The following is a 23,464-nucleotide window of genomic DNA, read 5'->3' on the forward strand; positions in this document are numbered from 1 at the left end:
TGTTCTTCCTCCCACCTATACCCTCCTCCCACCTCAAGCCGCACCCCCATCTCCTACCTACTAACCTCATCCCGCCCCCTGGACCTGTCCGTCCTCCCTGGACTGACCTATCTCCTCCCTACCTCCCCACCTACACTCACCTTTACTGGCTCCATCCCCGCCTCTTTGACCTGTCTGTTTCCTCTCCACCTATCTTCTCCTCTGTCCATCTTCTATCCGCCTCCCCCCTCTCCCTATTTATTTCGGAACCCCCTTCCCCTCCCCCATTTCTGAAGAAGGGTCTAGGCCCGAAACGTCAGCCTTCCTGCTCCTCTGATGCTGCTTGGCCTGCTGTGTTCATCCAGCTCTACACCTTGTTACCTTAGAGGAAAAACATTGTCACCTCTCCTGGCCAAAGTTGCAAGTGTTTAAAGTCTATGTTATGCCCATAATCATGAGTGAATGCATGTGTGATATTGTGTATATAAACAGGGGTTCAGATAGGAGACTGCGGCTGACTTCAGGCTGTTTTGGAACCTACCATTTTTCTTCAGGTTTGTAAATAATCTAGTGACAAATTTATTGTTGATCAAAAGCTGAATTTATTTGTGATTTGAATGCTTATCTCAAGCCCTGTATAAATAGCTGTTATATGGGCATTATTGTTATATTTGTAGTCTATATGAAGGACATTTCCCAATCATTAAGATAAAAATGTTACACCGAGATGAAAACATCACCAATAGCTGTGATTCCCAGAACATTTTAATTCCAAATAAACCTGTAAAATATATTGATTATCATACCAGATGATGGTTATTTATTATACTTAAATTTCAGTTACACTCAAATATTGAAGGATATCAACACTCATGAAAGGGTAACCAGCATTGGTGTAATGTCCTGTATATTTCTTTTCAAGTGCAACACCTGTGGGAGATGTTTCATAAGTATATAGTTGTGTGCACAGACAGTTCTTTTTGATAACATACTTTTGCACCTGCAACTTTGGATTTGTACCTAATCTGTTAGCCAATTAATGATGCTGTATATGATTTTGTAAACCATTTTCACTGTTAACTTCAGTCTGGAGGGTCAGACCAAGAAAGAACAAAAAAGCAGAAAAGAGGGGACCGTTACTCCGTTCAGACATCACTGATTGTAGCAACCCTTAAAAAAATGCTTCCTATTGGCTTGAACATGTGTTCACCTGCTGATCAAGAGTTGATTAACATAGCCAAAACAAGATATGCCCTGGTAAGTGCAGAATTTTCAGTATATATTTATATGTATGAAATGCTTGATAATAATATTTCCATTTGCTTTTGTTTAGAAAGAAGTCATGGAATAGTTGCTGGTAGGGTTGAACCTATATATTGCTGCAAAAAGAATTGGGCTTCCGAAGCTTGACTGCACCTTATTTCCATGTAGTGTAAATTGTTGCCCCTTCTGAAATGTGGTGTTCTTGCACCTATTCTGATGAGTGCAAGATAAAAAAAATCTAATAATATGTCCTTTGTTTTCAGTTAAGTAATAATTGTCGATCCATCATTTTCAATGGTCTGACTGTGTAGTGAATCAATTAAATGTTAGTAAACTACTAGATTGTACAGGTAGAACCGTAAAATACAAGATACCAAATGTTAATGCAATACGCTAAGTTGGGCATACAGAAAGGTTTTCTTGCTTTTGGTCATTGTACCATAAACAAACAAATATATGCATTGAAACATATAATTAAACATGAGCTCTTACGAAATATTTAAAAAGTTTGAGCAAAAACACTATGGACAATGTTAAATTTTTTGTCTTTCAACTGTTCACTATTTATAGCAAGACTGTAAAATAATTCCTTAAATTAGTCAAGCTTTTTCCTAAGCAACAGGATTTTTTAAGATGAAGAGATAAAAATATTGAACTACTTAAAATATCAAATGGAATCACTAGGAAGGCTGTGTTATGTGGACATTAGGGGAAAAGGAATGGATCAGGCTCTGTTATGATACCTTCTGCAGTTGACTTACCACCATCCTGGAAGAATGGTTACTGGAGGAAGGTACTAGCGTTCACCCTGTGAACAACATAGTCAGTATCTTCGAAGGAGAGGCAATTTAGTCTGTTCAGTGGAAGCGTTGAAAGGTTTATTGCATCATCTAACAGATACTGTAGTAATAGTGATGGCAATAAGTCCTCAGAAGTATTTTGTCTAATAAATTCATCAATAGCACGCATAATTACAGGGCCATATTTAAATAAGTCAGAGTTATGGTGCTGCAGAGATGTGACCTTGCCACTAGCCAACATTCCCTGAGTGAGCAAGATTTGTGAATTTTTTTTGTATGTTATAAAACAAATGCTAAAGTGCTTAATATATATTGTATTGAATTTTAAAATTCAAATGGAGAGAAAAATTCTAGATTTTAAGACTGGGATCAGATTAAAAACTACAGCTTTATATGGGTGAATATCCAATACAAAACACATTCAGCTTGTTGGAAAGAAGTCAGAAAGGAAACTTAATTTTTTTCATAGGTTTTTCAAGCAGAAGTATTGTTTTTATGCCAATCAAAAGTTTACTGCTTTGCTGTGGCACTGATCTACTCTGTCTACTTTCTTACAATCCTGACAGAAAGATACAGATGAAGAAGTAAGAGAGTTTCTTCAGGGCAACCTCCACTTGCAAGGAAAGGTACAATAATATAATTTCAAAATGAGAGAAATGATCATTCACTTTTATCATCACTATCTTTAATTTATTTCATAATTCACTGTTTCACAATCTTCAAATAGTTATAATAGCTGAAATGGTTATATCATCTCACTGAGAACAGATTTCTTGCAATTGTACTGGGGCCGTTGGACTGCACCACATTCATAGGCACATAGAGAGAAATATAGGGGCAAACCTGCTGCACCGTTTGTAAGAATGTTGCTGATCTGGTTGTGGTGTCAACTTGCCTGTCAGATCCCCACAACCCTCGACTCCTCTATCAACAATCTAGCTAACTCAGCCGTGCTAAACTCAACAACTTAGCTTCGACTGCTTCCTGGGGAAGTGAATTCAATCGACTAGCAATCCTCGAAGAGAAAAAGATTCCCTTCCCCTCCATCATAAAAGCAATCTCTTATTCTTAATCTGTGTCCTTTATACTTGCGCACAAGAAGAGACATCCTCCTAGGACCCAACAAGTCGAGTCCCATTGGAATCTTTTATCTGTTTCAATAAGATCATCTCTCCTTGTAAGCTCCAATGGATATTAGCAGAACCTGTTCAACCTTTCTTCACAAGATAAAACTGAAAACAAGATAAAATGGACAAAATTGAGTGGACAATTGCCTGCTACAACAGAATGCACCCAGTTTCCTATCCCATTAGTTAATTTATGAGAGAGCACTTAATGACCAAGTCCTTATAATTGGCTCCATTGTGTTAAAAAATAAAGTGAAAGAATATGAAGCTGTTGTTCCTCTTTCAAGTAGGGGAACCATCTCTCTGTCAAAGCCATTTGCAGGCCAAGATTTTGAAGTTGGATTTCTTTGGAGGATCGGGGACCGCTGAAAGCAGGAGAATATAGAGGAGCAATATGTAGTACAAAATAGAATGCGGTTGTGAAGATCAGACAAGTTGCATTCTGATATCCAGAAGATAGCATGGTAAACTTTGGAATAATTTTGTAGAATTGTAATGCCTGAAAGCCAGACCTCCAACCTGACTCCAATTCATGTACTTAGGATGCAGGATGGGTAACCAAACAGCTTGCAAAACGCCAGGTTTTATTTAAGTTCTATAATTAGTCTGTGATCCTCTGAATTAACAATCCATTTTCCAATTAACCCTGGCCAACCAGGTTTGCCAGGTCTTGGTCCTGTGGGGAGGTGCGGACCGCTGGGTCCAGGTGATGTGCTTTTCCACTTGCAGGCTGGGTCCAGTTTACCTACCACCTGGCCCTGCCATTGGCACTACCACAAGTTTCCAAGCTCTGTCTTTCCTCACACTCTCCCTTAACATCAACTCTTCCAGTTTCCCCACTTCGGTGCCTGCACTGCCCTCAAACCTCTTCTCCACCACCATTGTGCCCCAGCCTCCCTGCAACTTGCTCTGCTATCGTCTCCAGCCGCCAGTGGCCCCTAATTCCCCAAAGAAATCCAACTTCAAAACCTTGGCCTGCAAATGGCTTTGACAGAGGGCAGGTTGCTCTGCTTGAAAACAGAACAAGGCTTCAAATCCCTCCAACCTTTTCACTTCATGATGCTTGGTACGGAAAGCCAACCTACCTAGCATTAAAGCACATTATCCGAAGTGAATCCATTCTTCTGAGTTTCCTGACCTCAAGACAGTATACTCTCACCCCTACCCAATCCTGAGCTTTGAGTCTAGATGTGTCAAAGGTGTGATTAAACATTTTAGATAAAGGCGAAGGCTGGAGATATTGTAAAGCTGGAAATCGGTAGTTTTAGTGTGGCCGCCGCTGAGCCCCCACTGATACCTGCATTAATCCGTAAAGTGGTTCATTTATACGTGAGTGTGGAAAATGCTCGCTTGAGATACCTTGCCTTTACGTTGAGTAATACAAAGCAAGCAATTGTTTAGGATAAACTTAAATAAGAATTAGATTATTTATAAAAAACTGATGTTGCTTATTTTAATTATTTGCAAATCAACATGTTTGTGTTTGTTTCACTTGTTCACTGTTACCATTGTTCAGTGTTATAACTCATGATTATTATAACTGAGGCATTTTGAAAGGAATGTAAAGGTTAGTATATGGGCAAGAAATGTTGCTTAACATAAAAGAAAAGTATTTGCATTTATATAGTGCATTTGAGGATCACCAAATGTCCCAAAATGCTGTGCAGCCAATGGAGTATTACTACACTATTTGAAGTGTAGTGACCGTTGAAATATAGGAAATGTGACAGCTAGTTTTTACTCACCAAGCTCCTACGAACAGGTATGCGATGATGAAGAGACAATCTGTTTCTGTAATATTGACAGAGAGATAAATATTATCAAGGGCACTGAAGATAACTCCCCTGTTCTTCTTCAAAACAGTGTCATAAGATGCTCCTATGATGCTGCTTGGCCTGCTATGTTCATCCAGCTCAAACCTTGTTATCTCATAAGATCTTATGTTGTCCTGAAAGGTCAGATCGCATCTCTGTTTGATGCCTAGTCCTAAAGAAAGCATCTCTGATAGTGCAGCTCTCACTAAGTGCTGCACTGGAATGTCAGCCTGGATTCTGTACAAATTGAACCCACAAACTTCTAATTCAGAGATGAGAATGCTATCAGGTGAATGATAACTGTCAATGTCATGTTAGAACATGCTTTGCAAGAATGTTTTAGCTTCAATCATTACTATTTGAAAGGCCCAGTTTGAAAGCAGAAGGAACCACAAAACCACAGACTAAATTTCCACCCCATCTCAGGAACCAGGAGCGGGGATTTTGGGTCAGAAAGCTGCTTCTTGGGTGGGGGTGGGTAACTAACTAAAGGTTTTCAGATGTATAAGCTGTTAACTGGCATGGAGACAGGTTTTCTGTACAACAGCGGGCAAGCAGGCTGTCAAAGCAGGATAGCCAGTCAGAGGCCTTCTAGCTTCAGAGAAGCACCAGGCTAGAGCACATGATATGTAATAGATAGGATGCCTCAACATGAAGGTGGTTTTTCAGCCACTTTCTAACGGCTTTTATTTAAAAATAATGTAAAGGCAACTAGGCCACCAGTGTGAGAAAGTTGTGGGATGCAGGATCTCCCTAGAGTGGACTTCAGCTATACTTCCATCCAGTAAAGCAGAGGGGGCCTTGTTGGCTTGCTAGCAGCTCAGCTACCCCTACTTGCCATTGTCAATTGCTTTATGATGCATGTCAAATTGGGAACCTCAAAGCTGACTGGTAAATCCGAATTAGCCACCTAGGCCTGCATTTAACAAAACCCTTAATGAGTTTAATTGCCTTCCCGCCTCATAAGGGTGAGTGGCCTTTCTGAGTCCCAAGCTTGATTCCCCAAGATTGCTGGGAATTGATTGTGCCAATTAACTCCCCAGTTAAACCCCCAGTATATTCAGATCTCCACATCCCTGTCCTATCCCATGGTTCTGTTCCTAACTTTTTTTCTTGTATTTGTTCAAGGGATGTGGGTGTTGCTTGCTGGGCCATCAGTTATTTCCCATGTCTAATTGCCCTGGCAAAAGTGATGGACCACTGCTATCCTTGTGGTGTAGGGACACCCATAGTGTTGTTACTGAGGAAGTTTCAGGATTTTGAACACAGCAACAGTCTTGTCCTTCAAGGTTGTGAGGTCACGGATTTAGAAGGTATTGTCAAAAGAGGGATGGGGTGAACCTGAATATTGACAAAATGTTTAAGGTTCAATTATATTAAGATGATCTGTTCTACTGCCCTGTGCCAGATGTGATGGCATAGTGATAGTGTCACTGGCCCATAATCCAGAGGGACAAGCAATGTTCTGGAGCTGTGGGTTCGAATCCCACCCATGGTAACTGGTGGGATTTAGATTCAATGAATAATTATGGGATTAAAAGCTAGTCTCATTGACATATTGTTATTGATTTGTCATAAAAACTCACCTGGTTCACTGATTTCCTTGCCTTGTCTGGCCTACATGTGACTCCAGATCCATAGCTGTGGATGACCCTTAATTGCCCTCTGAAATGGCCTTGCAAGACACTCAATTCACAGGCGACTGAGGATAGGCAACAAAATGCTGTTGAGGCTCACCCTCACTTCCTTTAGCCCACTAAGCTAACCCCCTGCCTTGGACTCAGACTCCCTTTTGGGTGCACTCCCTCGTGCACTGTTTAAGATTATCTTGTCACTGCCACTTCCTCTCCTGAAACCTGATTCCCACCAAGCATATGACCATCCAACGTACTTTCCTGTTCTATCAACAGCACCCTCCTGAGAAAATACACCCCTTTCCACCTATCATGATGTCTCCTTTAGCTCAGTCTCAGTGGTTCTCTGATTAAGATTCTGTGAAGCACTTTGAGATGTTTTACCACATTAAAGGCTGTATATAAATTCAAGGTTGTTTTCTTCATATGATCTTGTACTGCACATTTTTATAGTATTTTGCACTGAACAGTAATAGGGCCTCATACTAGGCCAAATTTTAAAACGATTCACTGAATTGATAACATTCATTTTATGAATGTGTTTTATAGTGTGAAAATTCTTCAGCTATGCGATGGCAGATGGCATTGTACAAGGACATGGCTGGCAAGGCTGAAGACAGCAATAACCCTGACAAGATTGTGAAAAGAGTGCAAGAAGTCTCTGCTGTCCTGTTTCACTTGGAGCAGGTACAAACAACTGTTACTTATGTACAAATAAGCATTCTATTTTGTTCTTTCATGGTAAGGCCAGAAATTTGTTGCTCATCTCTGATTGCCCTTGAAATGAGTAACTTACGAGGCCATTTCGGTGGGGGTCGGGAGTCAGGTAGGGTGTGTGTGTTTGTGTTGTGTTTTCAGGGAGATTTACAGATTGACACTCCAGAGGCAGGTATCCCATCACCAAGTCACCCTTTATTTACACATGAATAGTCCTTGACTTTAGTACTATTTCATCCAGAGTTAGCTCTCAGCGTGACAGTATCTCTAAACACCCCTTTTTTATCTGTCAGCCAGGGCTCCCTGATTGAACTAGATTAACAGCCCAATCAGGGAACTTGTATTCTGTGTGGTCCAGCTGGCTGACCTTGTTGCAGTCACTACACCTACCTTGGCCATCAAGTCCTGGAGTTTCTATCCCAGGGGAACATTACCACTGCACCATAAGGCTCCTTGGAGTATTAGTGAACCAGAGCAGTTTTCACATTAATAAATTTATAGTTAAAATGGTCACCATTACTGAAACTACCTTTATATTCTATATTCATTTGATTTTTAATTGCTGTGGTGGGATAGCCTCCAGTAACATTGCCACTAGCCCACTGTATTCCCCTAAGTTTTCTTTGAATGACTGCAATTTAATGAAAGAGTTAAGTAAAAACAGAAATATCACATCTGAGATAACATATTATGAAAGAACAGCAAGAATCCTAATTTGCGTAATTTTACATGTATTATTAAACTCATCATATTGCAGCACTTCCATAAAATGATATAACACAGGTACGGATTATATTCTACTGAGTTCCCAACCAGGGTCTAGTTGTTTTAGGGCAGTACTGATCTAGCCTCAGATGAGACGCGCAATCTGTGATCTTCCCAATGTCCAAGCCCCTCTGCCAGCCTGTTCCCTTGATGGACTTGAGTAAACATCAGTAACTTTGGACAGCATCTTGATTTTTTGAGACTAAGTCTTAGTTCCTCCTAATGGTAGAGGTTCTTCTGCTCAGAGTCAAGTTTTCTTGCATGGATTACATTCTTCTCAGTTCACTATGTATGCATACACAAGTAGAACACCAAATGTAATGAATGGAAGTCCTACCCTCACGGGGACCTTCCAGGCTCCAGCATCCGGATGCCATTTTTGAAAGCACTTCACACTCTGCAACCCAAGAGCATCACTCAACCTTTGCTCATCACCCCTATCCATCCCTGATGACGTCAGACACTATGCAGAAATTGGTGCCTCACTTCACTGATGTCTCTACAGAGATTTTTTGAAAGCTGCCCAGGAAAGGAGGGAAGTTCTCTTCTCAAGGATTGGCAAAGGAGCACCCCAATGGATGAAAGCAAACTGGATGGAGGTGACTGTGAGGTCAGTGCCCATGAGTGGCCCAAGAGGAACTGGCTCCAATGCTGTAAGAAGATGAACAATCTACTGCAATCTGCCAGGGTCCACACCACTGTCTACTCGATGTTGCATGCTCCTATGAGTGAGTTGAGTGCCATGTGCAAACAATGAATCACTACATTGCAGTACTTGTAGAACATTGGTACTGCCTCTCACCCATCTGCCAGCATTCACACTTATAAAGTAAAAGGAGCTACAACTCTTACTAGGTCATGAACCATCAGCTCACTGACCTTTCTTCAGAACTAGGAGAACATCTATTAGAAGACTGTAGATACTCAATGATGCCTGCACCAATACAGCTGGCCTGTCTTGTTCTTCTGCCAGTTCAGTAGCCTTTTCTTTGAAGGGGGTCAGAAGTCTTAAATTAGCATTATAAGGAGGACAAAAGATTGTTGAAACTAAAAGAATAAATTAACTTACAAATTAATGTCAAAAAAGGTATCTTAACATTTTAGAGGTACAAAGCAAGTGATCATTAGCTTATTTCTGATTGTCCACACATTCACAGAATTGTTATAGTAAGGAAGGAGACTATTTGGCCCATTTTGTCCGCATCAGCTCTCTGAACAAGAACTGTGACTCAGTGCCATTGTCCTACTTTTGCCCCATAACCCTGAATATTATTTCTGTTTAAATGGTCATCTTCTGCCCTCTTCGATGTCTGAGTTGAACCTGCCTCCACCACAATTCCAGAAGTGTCCCAGCCATAAAAGTTCTTTCACACAATGAGTTGTTTTCGTATCACATTGCTTCTTTTCAAATTACCTTATATCTGTGCCCTCTCATTCTAGATCCTTTTACAAGCAGACTTTCCTGTGTACTCTGTATAGACATCTCGTGATTTTGAAAACTTTCCTTAAATCTGTTCTTAGCCTTCACCTCTGAGGGAAACGGTCCCACCTTCTCCAATCCTGCCTCATAACTGATGTTTCTTATCCCTGAAACTGTTCTCATAAACCTTTTTCTGCAATCTGTCTAACGGTGTTCACATTGTTTCCAAAGTTTACTATCCAGAATAATATACAATACCCCAGCTGAGGTCTAACTAGTATACGAATTCAGCATAACCTCCCTGCCTGTGTACACCATGCCCCTGTTAATGAAGCCTAGGAAACTGTGTGCTTTTTTAACTGTTTGTTCTATTTGTCCTGGCACCTATGCACACAGGCATCCAGATCTCTATGCTCTTATAAACCTTTTAGGTTAACATCATTTATTTTATACTGCCTCTCCACGTTCTTTCTATCGAAAATATCACTTCACATTTCTACACATTGAACTTCATATGTCACCTATCAGCCATTCCAACTTGTCACAGTCTTTTAGCAGTTCTACACTGTCCTCTCAGTTTACATTGTTTGCTAATGTTGTTTCATCTGAAAACTTTCCACATAAAGACCTAGATCGTGTGTGTGTGTGTATATATATATATCAGGAAATGTTTCTATATCCATGTTGTTACTGTCCCATTTATTTCATGAGCAGTAACTTTTCTCACAAGTCTGTTGTGTAGGTACTGTAGGAAATACTTTTTCGAGGTCAATGTACTCCACGCCAACAGCATTACCCTCAGCAACTTTCTGTTCCCTCTTCAAAAAATTCCCAAGTTAGTTAATGTGATTTTCCCTTAGAAATTCATGCTGGCTGTTCCTAATTAACCAATATTTTTCCATATGACCCATATTTCTATCCCACATAACTATTTACAGAAGTTTCCTTGCCACTAAAGTTAAACTGTAGTTCCTGGGTTGGGCTTTATCCTTTTAGTATTTTTTTTTGAAAGGGGCACCATACTTGCAATTCTCCAGTCCTCTGACACCACCCTGATAATGATATTGAAGAAACCAAAACAGTTCTGCGACAAGGCAGACAGGCCCAAAAGAACCTGACAGTGGCTAGATTTGAAGAGGAATCTAGGGAGCCTCAGGATGATTGAAAGATAACTGCCAGTGCCTTTGCATTTTCCACTGAACTAATCCAAATGCATGAGGCAGAATCTTTCCATGTCCTAAACAATGTGGATTATGGTGAAAAATTTGGGAATTTCTTTTGAGAAATTGAGCGAGGTCTTTCTCAACTTCATGAGGAATGAGTCATATTTACCAGAGTTTCTAAGGCAAGATTGTCACCAGTGAGAGATGAGAGCTGTATTAATGGAGATTGTTGCTCATTATCATCCTTATTACTAACTAGTCTCATCAGACACTGGATAGAAACTAGATGCTGAGAATTATCAACATAAAGGTTAGAGTGTTACCTGGTGACTCCAGCTCACTGCTTGTTCCATCTTGAATGCCCAGCACCAATGTCTCAGTGCAGTCCAGGACAACAGCCGCACGCACCTCATCCATGGATAGTGGCTTCTGACATGCAAGCCTCGCTGTGCCATCATCACAGCACAGCTCAAGTCTATTTATGGTATACTTCTGCACTGCCACAGAAACCCTCATCATTTAAGTATTTAGGAGTCCGCTTATGATGCCAAGAGCATATAAGGCTTTAGACCAAGTGCTGGAAAGTGGAATTAGAATAGTTAAGTGCTTGTTTTGATTGGTGCAGACCTGATGGGCTGACAGGCCTTTTCCTGTGCTATTGACCTCTGACTCTATCACATCTCATTCTTTATAACTCCAGAGAACACAGACCCAATTAACTCAGCCTGTCATCAAAGGACAACCCTCACATCCTAGGAGCAATCTGCTGAACCTTCACTGCACTGTTTCCAATGGATATGTAAGCTTCCTTAATTATGGAGATCAGAATCATAGAGTATTCCAAGTGCAGTCTTACATAAAGCCCTATACAACTAAAGGACAATGTTCCCGATTCTCTTTTTAGTTTTGGTGGTCAAGTGGTACAACTTGTCTAATTTACTTATAAGATCTTATGAAGGGAGTGGCTAATTCATGAAGGTAGAAGTAAGGGCTTGTTGAACTGAATTGAATAAAAATTCAGCTTGTTGTATTTTTTCATATAATACAAGTTACCTTCTCCAGTACGTTACACCATTGCATTTACCTTCCAGTGATGAAAGTCTTGTCACCACAATTCTTTCTCTAAGTCCAGGAGCTCCTTCAGCAATTTAATCTCGCTAGAATCCTGTCTATAAAGTAAGAATATTCAGACAGAACTTCAATATCAATTAATTGAAATATTATGTGTGGGTTTCAAATGTAGCCCACTAAGTCCCACTGGTTCTACATCTAATGTGGTAGAAACTGCATTAAAAGGCTACCACATTCAGCTAGTGGATATGTATTTTATATAATTTGTCATTTCACTGAATATTGGAATTTCTTATGTTGGTTAGATAGAACATCCTTTCAAGTCCAAGAAGATGGTTTGGTACAAGCTCTTGTCCAAGCAGCGCAGAAGAGCTGTGGTAGCATGTTTCAGAATGACTCCACTGTATAACTTACCAAGGTAAACTATCATGCATGGCAGTACAAAATCAAAAAAAAAAAACAGCGCTTTCCCCTCTAGGCATCATGCCATGCTGTTTTAAATTCCTGGTATTAAATTTTCTTTTACTCATTGACAATGAAGGTGTGCTAAATCTAGCCAAATATTTTGGGTTTTTTTAATCTTTCAAGCAGGCAACGTATAATGTGTTCCTAGTATCAGTAAGTTAAGTTATAGAAGATGATAAATATTGATTGATAATCTATTTGGCACTGATACTTTTGTAATACAACTGAGCTGGGCAGAAATTGATACCAAAACATAACATACTCTGAAGATTTGGAAACTTATCAAGTTTACAATGCTCTCCTCTCCATGATTTAACCTTACATATTTTTCCAAAATTCATTTTAGCAGTTGAATAAACCTAGATATGCTAATATTTTCTTTAAACAATTTTTCATTTGAGTGAACATTGCATTTATAAATAAAACTTGTATTGTGAACAGCTCTTTAGCGATATTACGAGAGAAGAGTGCCTTTACCTGATTTATAATTATTCATAAAAATCCCAAAGAACTATAGATCCTGGAAATAAAAAACAAAAATAGAAATTGCTGGAGAAACTCAGTTCTAAAGAAGGGTCACTGGAACCAAAATGTTAATTCTACTTTCTCTCCATAGGTGCTGCCAGACCTGCTGAGCTTTTCCAGAAATTTCTATTCCTTTTTATACTTATTCATATCTGTCATTACTGTAGGCTACAAATGGTCATAATATAAACACAGCATCAAAATCACATTCTTTATGATGACTTAAGTATTTCATATAAAATACATTTTAGGTGGTCTGAAATAATTCAGAATCATCTAGTACTTTATTGACAATTTCATGCTGTGCTATTAAGATGTTTGGGCTTCAAGTGACTACCAGGTGTTAGAGACAATTTGGATGATACAGAAGTGTACTGACTACCCTGAAATGTACACTCCAACTCATTAGAAAATATGAAAGTAAGTGGTTACATTTATACAGTGTCTTTTGTGACTCCAGAACAACCTAAAGGTGACCTAAACGTAGGAAATAGCAGCAGAAGTAGGCCATTTGGGCAATCAGGTCTGCTCTACCATTTGAGCAGATCATGATCGATCTTCTATCTCAATGCTATTTTCCTGCACTATCCCCATATCCCTTAATGTCTTTAATATATAGAAAGCCATCAATCCCAATCTTGAATATACTCAATGACTGAGCCTTCACTGCCCCCTAGAGCAGAGGTGTCAAAATTAATATTGAATTAATGAAAATTCTGTCAGCTCCTGTGACAGGATTTGAACTTGAGAGCCCACAGTTTTAGCCTGGATTTCTAGATTAACAATAAACTAAGACCATACGACTGTTGCTCCCTAAATGCTTTAGCTTGATGAGAGCTGGCACAAAGAAATTTCACCTTCTCCCCTTCACCTTCGTAAACTGCTCCTCTCTGGCTAGCAGTTCACCTTTGCCAAAGCAGGGGAATGGAATTTCAGCCCCTTTGAATTTATCACATGATCAGTAATCACTACATTTGCAGTTGCAGCTGATCTGTGTGCTGCTTTAAATTATATTTAACCCTTTTTAGCTTGTTTTTGCTTTTAAGTTCCAATGCCTGTTCTTTATTCATTCATGGGATGAGGGTGTCGCTGGTCAGGCAGCATTTAGTGCCCATCCGTGATAGCCCAGAGGGCAGTTAAGAGTCAACCACATTGATGTGGGTCTGGAGTCACATGTAGGCCAGACCAGGTAAAGATGGCAGTTTCCTTCCCTAAAGGACATTAGTGAACCAGATGGGTTTTTCCCCCCGACAATTGGCAATGGATTTATGCCATCCTTAGACCCTTAATTCCAGATACTCAAATTCCACCATCTGCCATGGCTGGATTTGAACCCAGGTCCCCGGAACATTATCTGGGTCTCTGGATTAACAGTATAGTGATAATACCACGAGGTGATCGCCTCCCCAGTTAAATGAGCCTTAGCGAAGACGTTGGAATAGAAAAGATTTTCTGTGATTGTCAGAGGCTAATTAAAAGATATTGACGAGAAACCACCTTTCAAAATTTTGCCAAGTAAAACCCATTGCTAGCTGATTTAACAAACAAACAATTGCTCTAAATATAATCGAAAGCAGAAACTTGAGAGTAGCTTGAACATTCACTCTATTGGCATAAAAGACAAAAAAGCAAAACAAAACAAAATTAAAAGCGCCTAGCTAGCAGTAGGAAATGTACAGTGTTATATGTTTAATCTCTTTTAGTTTTGTTTGTTGATGAACTTTCTAACATTTTAATTCAGTAGTTTGGAGAAAGTGCAATGATTGTTTTTGAGTGCCTAATGTTCAAGATTGTTTCCTGCCAACTCCTCAGCAACTGCTATAAAAGAAAATGAAAATGTAATGTTAGAAATATTGCATTGCAGATGTGTGTTCATAGTATGTACACCAAAATGGAGGATTGTTCTCTGCAGCTGAATGAAGAGGCCCAAACATTGGGTCTCCAATTCATTTTTGTTGTGCTGGCAAGTTGGAATCAGCAGGACTCCATTTCCAGGCCACAATTTTATAGTGGTCTATATATTTGAGCATTAAGAAACAGAGGTTTCTGGTTAACAAAGCTGTTAGTAGGTATATATTTTGGCCAATATTTTCAGCAGCCTGATAAAATTATGCCATTTTCTGAATAAAACAGTTTTGCAAACCTAGTTTGTAAAATACATAGCTGCACAAAGCCACTTTTAATAGAGCTAACAACTTTAAAATGCTTTGTAAGTCATTGACTGTATGCTGATCAGAGAACTTGCTCTTTTGCCGAAAAGCATGTATAGTAAACTTACAACAAATGAGATATTTCAGCCTTCAGGTTAGCCTTGCTACAGGAATGTGAGCTTAGGAACAATGCACAAACAAGGAGAAAAATGCCAGTTACATAACTTCTGTTGTTTGTCTAGTCAGTGTATAGAGAAAGAGCTAAAATAATTAACTAAGCACCTTTTTCACTTAATGTCCGGTTGTGATGTATGTTGGTGTCTTGGCAACTTTTACAACAATTATGTTGTTCAGAAAGATTTGAATGTAGAAAATTTATCCTCTTCTCTCCGACACAAAATTAGCTATTACTTCATGAACGCCTATCGAAAACTGTAGCTTCGCAGAGATGTGAGAAATCGGACTTTGCAAGTCTCGTGTACCTACTGATGGTAGCGTTGATTTTGCGTGACCACCATTGACACTAAATCTTAGAGTTAGCAAATACAAATAGCCCATGTTGTACAATTTCAACAGTACCCAATTGGTCAGAGCAACAAGTTGAGGTCTGAAATTATCCATCATTTCTGAGTTATAATGTAAACAGTAAACACAAGCTAATCCGTATTCCATTGAGACAGAATTAGTGACTGGGTCATTTGAGGAATTTGGAGGATTGACCAAAGCTTATCGGGTGGAGTTTCACCAAACAGGAAAAAGAGGCTTAGCTAAATTTGGAAGTAGTGATTTTAAAAAAAAACTAAAAAAGTTCTGAAAGGAATCGAATCAGTCACAGTGAACTTTAATCTGACAACAGGATACAGATCTAATATGTTTTTATCAATAGTAACATATTCCAGCCTTGAAATTGTGCATTGAATATTGACAAGCTTTAGTGCCACTTTTAAAGTGACTATCAAAATAACTTCATTTGAATGCATAGTAATATTCACATAGTGTAATTTCAAGGTCAGTTCTATAAATGTGGCAATTTGCCTACATAATAATAAAAAATAACCAGACTTTTAAAATTGTGTGCATAACCTACTTAATGTTTATATAATTGGTGCCTCCTAGCAGATATAGTCATCTGTTGTGGATAAACACTGACATATAAACACTGACATATAAACACAAGTAGGTTAACATAATAACATTTTGGTCTTCATTTACCAGTTCCCATGTTTTCTGACCTATCAGGTAAGCAAAATTTTACAAGTGCATCTCTAACAGTTGTGTGATAAGATAGTGTAACGAATAAAATCATGTCTTTATTCCCAACCCTTCCTATTTTCACTCTTGTCCTTCCTCAGGCACCGCGCATCTAACCTCTTCATCGAAAGTTACAGAAATACCTGGATTGACACCGAGGAGCATTCGTTTGAAGATAAACTAATAGATGATCTGGCTGTAAGTACTGGTTTCTGTGAGCGGGCATGCAGCCGTGCTGTACCAGTACGTACAACCCTGTTTCTGTACCATATGCTATCGCTTGTATTTTTGCGTCAAGTCTGTGGCACAGTTATGCCATGTCTCCTGTCAATCTTGTGTTGCATGACTGGAAACTGGAAATAGCTGAGTCCATGGAATGAAGTTTTTCATATGAAAGAGCTTTGATAAAGACTGCATTTCAGCTGGGAATTCTTTCACAGCAAAGCCCATAAGTAATTATTTTATCTCCTTGGCTTTTCTTTTCATGCTTGGTGTTCTGCCAGCAGAGTCTATATGACATCTGAAAGACCTGTTACACCAGAACTAGAACGATATACACCAGATCCAGTGAATCTGGGTTAATACCAAAAGAGATCAACGAATTAGTGTAAACTGAATATGATGGATTGATTCAAGCTGGATAGAAGCAATGCTTTGGCTAATGATTTGGATAAATTGCAAAGAATATTTATTTACACAAGTCAGTAATTGGTACACAGTAAATCAATTGGTGTCTTTCAATCTGCATATGCTCCACATTCTATGATTCTAAATGTAGACCTAATTCGTCCTAAACAAAGTTATCTTTAATTTACAAAAGACATGTTCATTTCTCCTTAGATAATAATAACATTTTGGAGCATTATGTAGCTTTTGTATCTGCACAATTAAGCATTTTGTGCCTAAAAGACTGCATAATTTTGTAGTTATGTATTGTCTTCGGCTTTGCTAAATGGTTCATGCTAACCACATTACCTTGTATGGACCAAAGGATAATCATTGAATCATCTCAAAATTAATTCTGCAAGGTGACCATTTTTATTTCTTTTCAGTTTTTTTTAAACTCTTCTGAATGTAGCTATCTAAATTTCTGATTATTTTTGGTGCGTTTGCTGTCCAATAATATTTTGACACATATGGCCAAGTCCTGAGTCTCAAATTCCTGGATTGACACTGAGAACAATATTTTGAAGATAAACAACTAGCTTTAAGAGGGGTTTTCTATGTGCTGCCCTGTAGTTATGCATACCAGTATGTGCACCCTGCCTTACGTGATGCAAATCCTTACTCTTTCCTCCAAAATGTCAGACTTCACATCATGCTGCATACTTGATTTGTTCAGCACCTCTGATTTACGTGAGCCAGCTCTTCCCCCTTTTATAAGCAAGACCATATGTTAAGGTCCTGGGCTCTTCACGTCTGCTCTTCTTAACCAGAGTTGCTTGTCCCTTGCAAAATAGCAGACAAAGAGCAACAAGACAAAAAGAGAGACACATACAAATCATATTGTTCACAAACAATGTCCCAGAGAATCAACTCCTAATAATTAGTCCACTTTATTGTAATACCATTTTGCGTCATAATCCATTTGTCACATTATGTAAACCAAAATATTAGACTACTTTCAGTGTCATATCCCACTTATGAATTCCATGTTGTTGGTTTATGTCCTCGGTATTTTTGATGAATAACACCACCAGTACAATCCAGAGTGTACCTTTGGAACCCTTGATCAGTACACCAGCCACTGGAAAGTCTTCCAAATGCCTCAAGAAACTCTCACTTTCCAGGTGTCATACCCTGAACGGGCATTAGAGACCCTGAATTTCTATGTTAGTCCATGGTAATGCCTGGCAAAGTACTGCAGTGTATTGCAGCTGCCTTCCACAGATGCCTGGCTAGAAGTCTCTCCTCTTCTCACAACCTGCTATTAACATATGTTGGAAGCATTTACACCTTGACCTGCTTGGCTGTGTTATGAACACACATTTCTTAACTATCAAACCCTGGAATGGGACTTGCACAGGAGCTTCTGGCTCAGAGGTAGTGCCACAGGTCTGCCACAGGATTCTATTTGGCTCCAGAGGTGGGCTCCATATATGCTCTTATCAAACTAAGACTTTTTCAAGCCAACAAAACATTATTTTGCAGTAATATGTAGTATTTACAACCCAGAAGGAGGATTTACATTCTGCACATGCCTCTTCTATCCTTCTTCCTTACTCATGTTTATGAAGCCCATACTGTGGGGAGGTTTTGGAATCAATGAACCCAATGTCATTTGTTCCTTGAAAGTATACTGCACTTTCCATAGTCCTATATCAAATCACTTCCCTGCTGTCTCTGAAATACTTTTTGTACTAAAAGCAATGTTTAATTTCCAACTGAATGTTGGATTTCCAGTTATCTCCACAGAAGGCATGGTGCTTAGCTGACACATTTGAAACTGCTATATCAGTTATAAGTTCCTGCAAGCCATATTTTGTGGAAATGTAGATGTGACTTAGAAATTAGTTCAAGTACAGATTTTTTTTATATGAATTTCAGTGAGATAGAACCTTTAAGTGTTTAGTTAAACTGCAGCTGTACTGTTGGTTTCACATCACAATGACAAGCCATTTATTCTGTAAAGGGTAGCCTGAAACTCAACTGGACACTAGTGACTTTGGACATTTTTGAGGAGAAAGACTAACACCACTTTACACCCGAATCCGAGTCAAAAGGAGTGAAAATGGAGTTTAGCAGAAACAAAGCAGGCTTGTAATGAATCCACAGCTGGTGTTCTCTCTGAAGTTCACAGGATTGTTGTCACTTTTAGATCATAGAATCCCTACGGTGTGGAAATAGGCCCTTCAGCCCAACAATTCCACACTGACCCTCGGAGCATCCCACCCAGACCCATTCCTCTATAACCCACCTAATCCTGAAATCTATGGGCAATTTAGCATGGCCAATCCACCTAGTCTGTGCATCTTTAGACTGTGGGAGGAAACCGGAGCACCTAGAGGAAACCCACACAGACACAGGGAAAATGTGCAAATTCCACACAGACAGTCACTCAAGTGTGGAATTGAACCCGGGTGCTGTGAGGCGGCAGTGCTAACCACTGAGCCACTGTCCGCCCCTGGCTAGAAATTAAGATTTTCGTGAAACTTTCAAAGTTAATGGAAAAAGAAGTTGGCTGTCAATTCAGTGTGAGCCTGCTTTGTGCTACTGCCATTAGTCGACTATTTTCTATCATTTCCATTTTACTTGCACTATAACTTCAGCATTAGTGTATGTGAACAGCCTTATGCCAACACAAAACCTTTGACAAAGAAGTACCATTTCTTTACTCATAGGGAAATGGGGCTTCATTTTCCATATTTTTGGCTAGTTCCTTTTTTCTCTGTGTCTGAGAAGTTGGTATGAGAAAGCCTCTTTCTTTACTCCTCCAGACCTTCAACTTTCTGTTATTCCAAATGAACTTGACTAGCCCTGGTCACCTGCTTGATAACAATCATCAGCAGTATTGATTGTAGTTGCTAATAAACCCAGAATCAAACAGTTGGTTTGGAGCACAGGTTGAAATCAACTGTAACAGCATTTATCTGTATGATGCCTTTGTAATGTTCGAAGTTCAAACAAATGAACAATTAAGGCCTTCAAAAATTATATATACGCAACTGCTGGTGTATTGAATTATACCATCTAAATTATGCTAAATTATACCATCTTCCACCTTACAACTTTGAACACTTAGCAGAGGAGACAACATATGATACCATACCAGTAAGTGTTGTTTCATCTCAGCAATACCAGGATGGGAAGTATCAATAGGTGGAGTATTCAGACTGTTAACATGGCAAAGCTGTTATGCTGCTGCTACCATTTAGTTCTGGATTACCAGGAATTTCTCTCACTTTTACGACCTGCCAAATCAGGAGGATTTGCAAATTGATAGTAAACCTGTTTGGCCATGTTATGACCCACCTTCCGTGGCCATGAAGTACTGAGTTATAAGTTGAACATGGAGGCTCTGGGCCAGAGGTAGAGACACCACTTACTGTGCTGCTAAATTTCCCTGACTTCCAGAAGCAAACAAAATAGGTAGGTTTCTTGTTAATTTGGCTTATCTTTACTTGAATCATATCGCAAAATAATGGCATCTCATTGCTATTATGTAGTAGGCATAAATTTGAAAGAGTCATCTGTTAACTAGAGGTGTGATTTGATAATGGACAGAATTTAATGCTGTCTCTTGTGATAGGTTTGGTTGTGGGGATGTTTAATCAGGTGGGAGGGTGGCAGGTAGAGATCCACTCCCTCCTCCTCCCCCCCCCTCCCCACCAACCCCCAACCATCCAGCCAAACCTTGGACTGAGAACAATCATCCTGCCCTTGCTGCTACCACCACCTCCTTTCCACACTTCCCCTGCAGTTTCCATCTCACCACCATTCGCCTCTGGCCTGGAATCAGTAATGATCCCAGGCTTTGGGTTAGTGTAGTACCAAGGACAGCTACTGCCATCCTGAAGGCACTGCTGTTCAATAGAACTATGGCCTCAATTCGTTGGTAATTGGTATCCGATACAGCCAGCCAGCAGGCAAGTCCCCCCAGAATAACCCACGACCAATAACCTCCATTAAATGCAACCCATAAAGTGTCTATGACATAGAAGGAGACCATTTGACCGATCGAGTCCATGTTATCTCTTGAGCACATTCTAAACAGTCTCAATTCTGCACACCTCGCCCATAGCCCTGCAATTTTATTTCCTTCACGTGTTTATCCGATTGCCATTAAATCATTGCTCATCTTTGCTTCCAACATACTACAAGACAATGAGTTCCAGGTCATTACTACTTAGTGCATAAATCCTTCACGTTCCTCCTTATATCTCTTATCCAAACTTTAAATCTGTGTCCCCCAGTCATTGCACCATCAAATTAAGGGCCCAGCTATGTCCATCTTATCTAAGCCTGTCATATATATCTCTATCAAATCTCCCCATATCCTCCATATGCTCCACGGAGATCACTCCCAGCAACTCCAACCCAACCTTCTAACCGAAATTGCTTATCCTTAAAGTATTGTGGTAACTTTCCACTCCACCCTTTCATGGAGCTTCATATCCAGCAAATGCTGAACAGAAATGTACACAGTACTCTAGTTGTACCCCACTCAGCTTTATACTTATTCAGTATAACTTCCTTGCCTTTGTACTCAGTACCTCTATTTATGAATCTCAAGATCCCACACATTTAGGTAACTGCTCTCTCAGTATATCATGTTAACTTCAAAACTCTTACACTCAAACCTCCAATTCCTTCTTTCCTGGCATACTCTTAGGAATTGTGACAGGAAATATACTTTTTTTTTTCTATCCCTTCTGCCAAAATACCAAATGTGAAACTTTTCTACATTAATTTCCATCTGTCACTTGTCTAGCCATTCTATTAGCCTAACAATGTTCACTTGCAAACATTATCATTCTCATTGTTTTCCACACCTCAAGGTTTGGTATAGCTAGTAAATTTTGAAACTTTATATTCTAATATCCAAGTCATTTTTTTTTTAAAAAGGAAATATGCCTGTTACTGAACCTTGGAAGCACCACTGACTTCAAACCTCAAATCCTAATATCTGTCATAAAGTTTAACCATAAGCATTAATGTTCCTCTATCTCTTTTTTGCACTTTCTTTCTTACTTACATGTCTTCCATTAATCTTATTTCATATTTACTTCCTGATTCACATCTTTAATATCATAGTTTAATATAAATGAGGGTAATAACTTGGCAATGCCAACACAAGATCAGGTGTTGATATAGTACAGTACATGATCAGAATGTTTTGATACCTTTCCTAAATATTAGACACAATGTTGAGATTTATCTTTGTGTAGATGCAAAGTAACTAATAATTGTAGAAATTCTCTGCTAATTCAACGTCCTAGAATTTTATTCCAACATGCAACAATCCATTTGAAGCAATGCAAATTGTGTTACATAACCGAACAAGTACTGCTTCATTATTACATTGCCTGGAGCTCTGCACAAACAAGCTTGAGTGCACAATCTGTGTGCTGGTGTTGACCTAGTATATGTTCTCAGTTCGCTTCAGTGCAGTCAGACTCTGTTGTAATTAAATTAATTCATCATTGCTCTAATTTTCATTGTTTGTCTTCTCATCGTAAAACTGATAAGAGAAATAATAATCTGTTTGATGCTTTTGTAGCCAATTTGATTATTCAGGCTACCTTATAGTTGTTTTTCTTGTACACCAGAGAGTCTGCAATGAGGTGTTTTTGTACTATTGTCTTGCTGTCTATCAACAGTGATACTAATGCAGATAAAGAATATTGAGTTGTTCTCCTACAAGGTGGTTTGTGTCAAAAGAAAGGCACTGAACCAACGTAATCCAAGTAGACTAAGATATGAAGTATGGCTAAGCATCAATAAGATAAGCCAAAATAAATATAACTAGCTCTGGGAAATACATACAGAAGTGTTAATGTAGATCATACATTTGTAGCAAGTTCATTTTTGTGCATGAAGATTATTTTAGAATGAAGTATGCATTGTAAAGTCAAAAGCTGAATTTTCTGTAAGAAAAGGCATAATGTTAAATGGGAATTTCAGAGAATGACAACAGATCAATAATGTGTTTCCTCACATTAGCTCTATTCTTTTGCAACTTATTTTAAATCTGTCTACCCTGCTACTAAGCCTTCTGCCATCAGGCAAAACCAAAAAAAATCTCCTTATGTACTCTGTTAAGCCTGTTCCAGAGTTGAACATCTCTGTCAAATCTCCTTCTAACTTTCCAGCCCTGAGGAGAACAATCTCTACTTCTCTAGTCTCTCATCATAACAGAAGTCTTCCATCCTTGGTGCTGTTTTAGTAAGTCTCTCCTGCAACTGAGCAACAATTGAAAACTTCCTAAAGTGTGGTGCACAGAAGTCCAGTGAAGTCTGACAAGTAATTTATGAAGGCTTAGCAATAATTCAAGGAGCTAGGGTGGAAGCTTAGAGCTAGAACAAACAGAGTTGTTATCTCTGGTTTGTTACCCGTGCCACATGCTAGCGAGGCAAGGAATAGGGAGAGAGAGCAGTTGAACACGTGGCTACAGCGATGGTGCAGGAGGGAGGGATTCAGATACCTGGATAATTGGGGCTCATTCTGGGGTAGGTGGGACCTCTACAAACGGGATGGTCTACACCTGAACCAGAGGGGTACCAATATCCTGGGGGGGAAATTTGCTAATGCTCTTCGGGAGGGTTTAAACTAATTCAGCAGGGGGATGGGAACCTGAATTGTAGCTCCAGTGTACAGGAG

General features: G+C 39.3%; 1 protein-coding gene across 1 annotated transcript in view; it reads left to right on the plus strand.

Moving 5' to 3' along the window:
* LOC109927309 (ryanodine receptor 1-like) overlaps positions 1 to 23,464 on the plus strand; it is a 380,829-nt gene that overhangs the window by 267,442 nt on the left and 89,923 nt on the right. Inside the window, exons 71-75 of the mRNA XM_048618232.1 lie at positions 1,066 to 1,236; positions 2,609 to 2,668; positions 7,167 to 7,304; positions 12,059 to 12,171; positions 16,246 to 16,342. Coding sequence (XP_048474189.1) covers positions 1,066 to 1,236; positions 2,609 to 2,668; positions 7,167 to 7,304; positions 12,059 to 12,171; positions 16,246 to 16,342 — 579 coding nt within the window. The remainder of the gene's footprint in view (positions 1 to 1,065; positions 1,237 to 2,608; positions 2,669 to 7,166; positions 7,305 to 12,058; positions 12,172 to 16,245; positions 16,343 to 23,464) is intronic.

This window comes from Rhincodon typus, chromosome 39 (assembly GCF_021869965.1).
Source record: "Rhincodon typus isolate 14 chromosome 39, sRhiTyp1.1, whole genome shotgun sequence".
NCBI classification, from domain to species: domain Eukaryota; kingdom Metazoa; phylum Chordata; class Chondrichthyes; order Orectolobiformes; family Rhincodontidae; genus Rhincodon; species Rhincodon typus.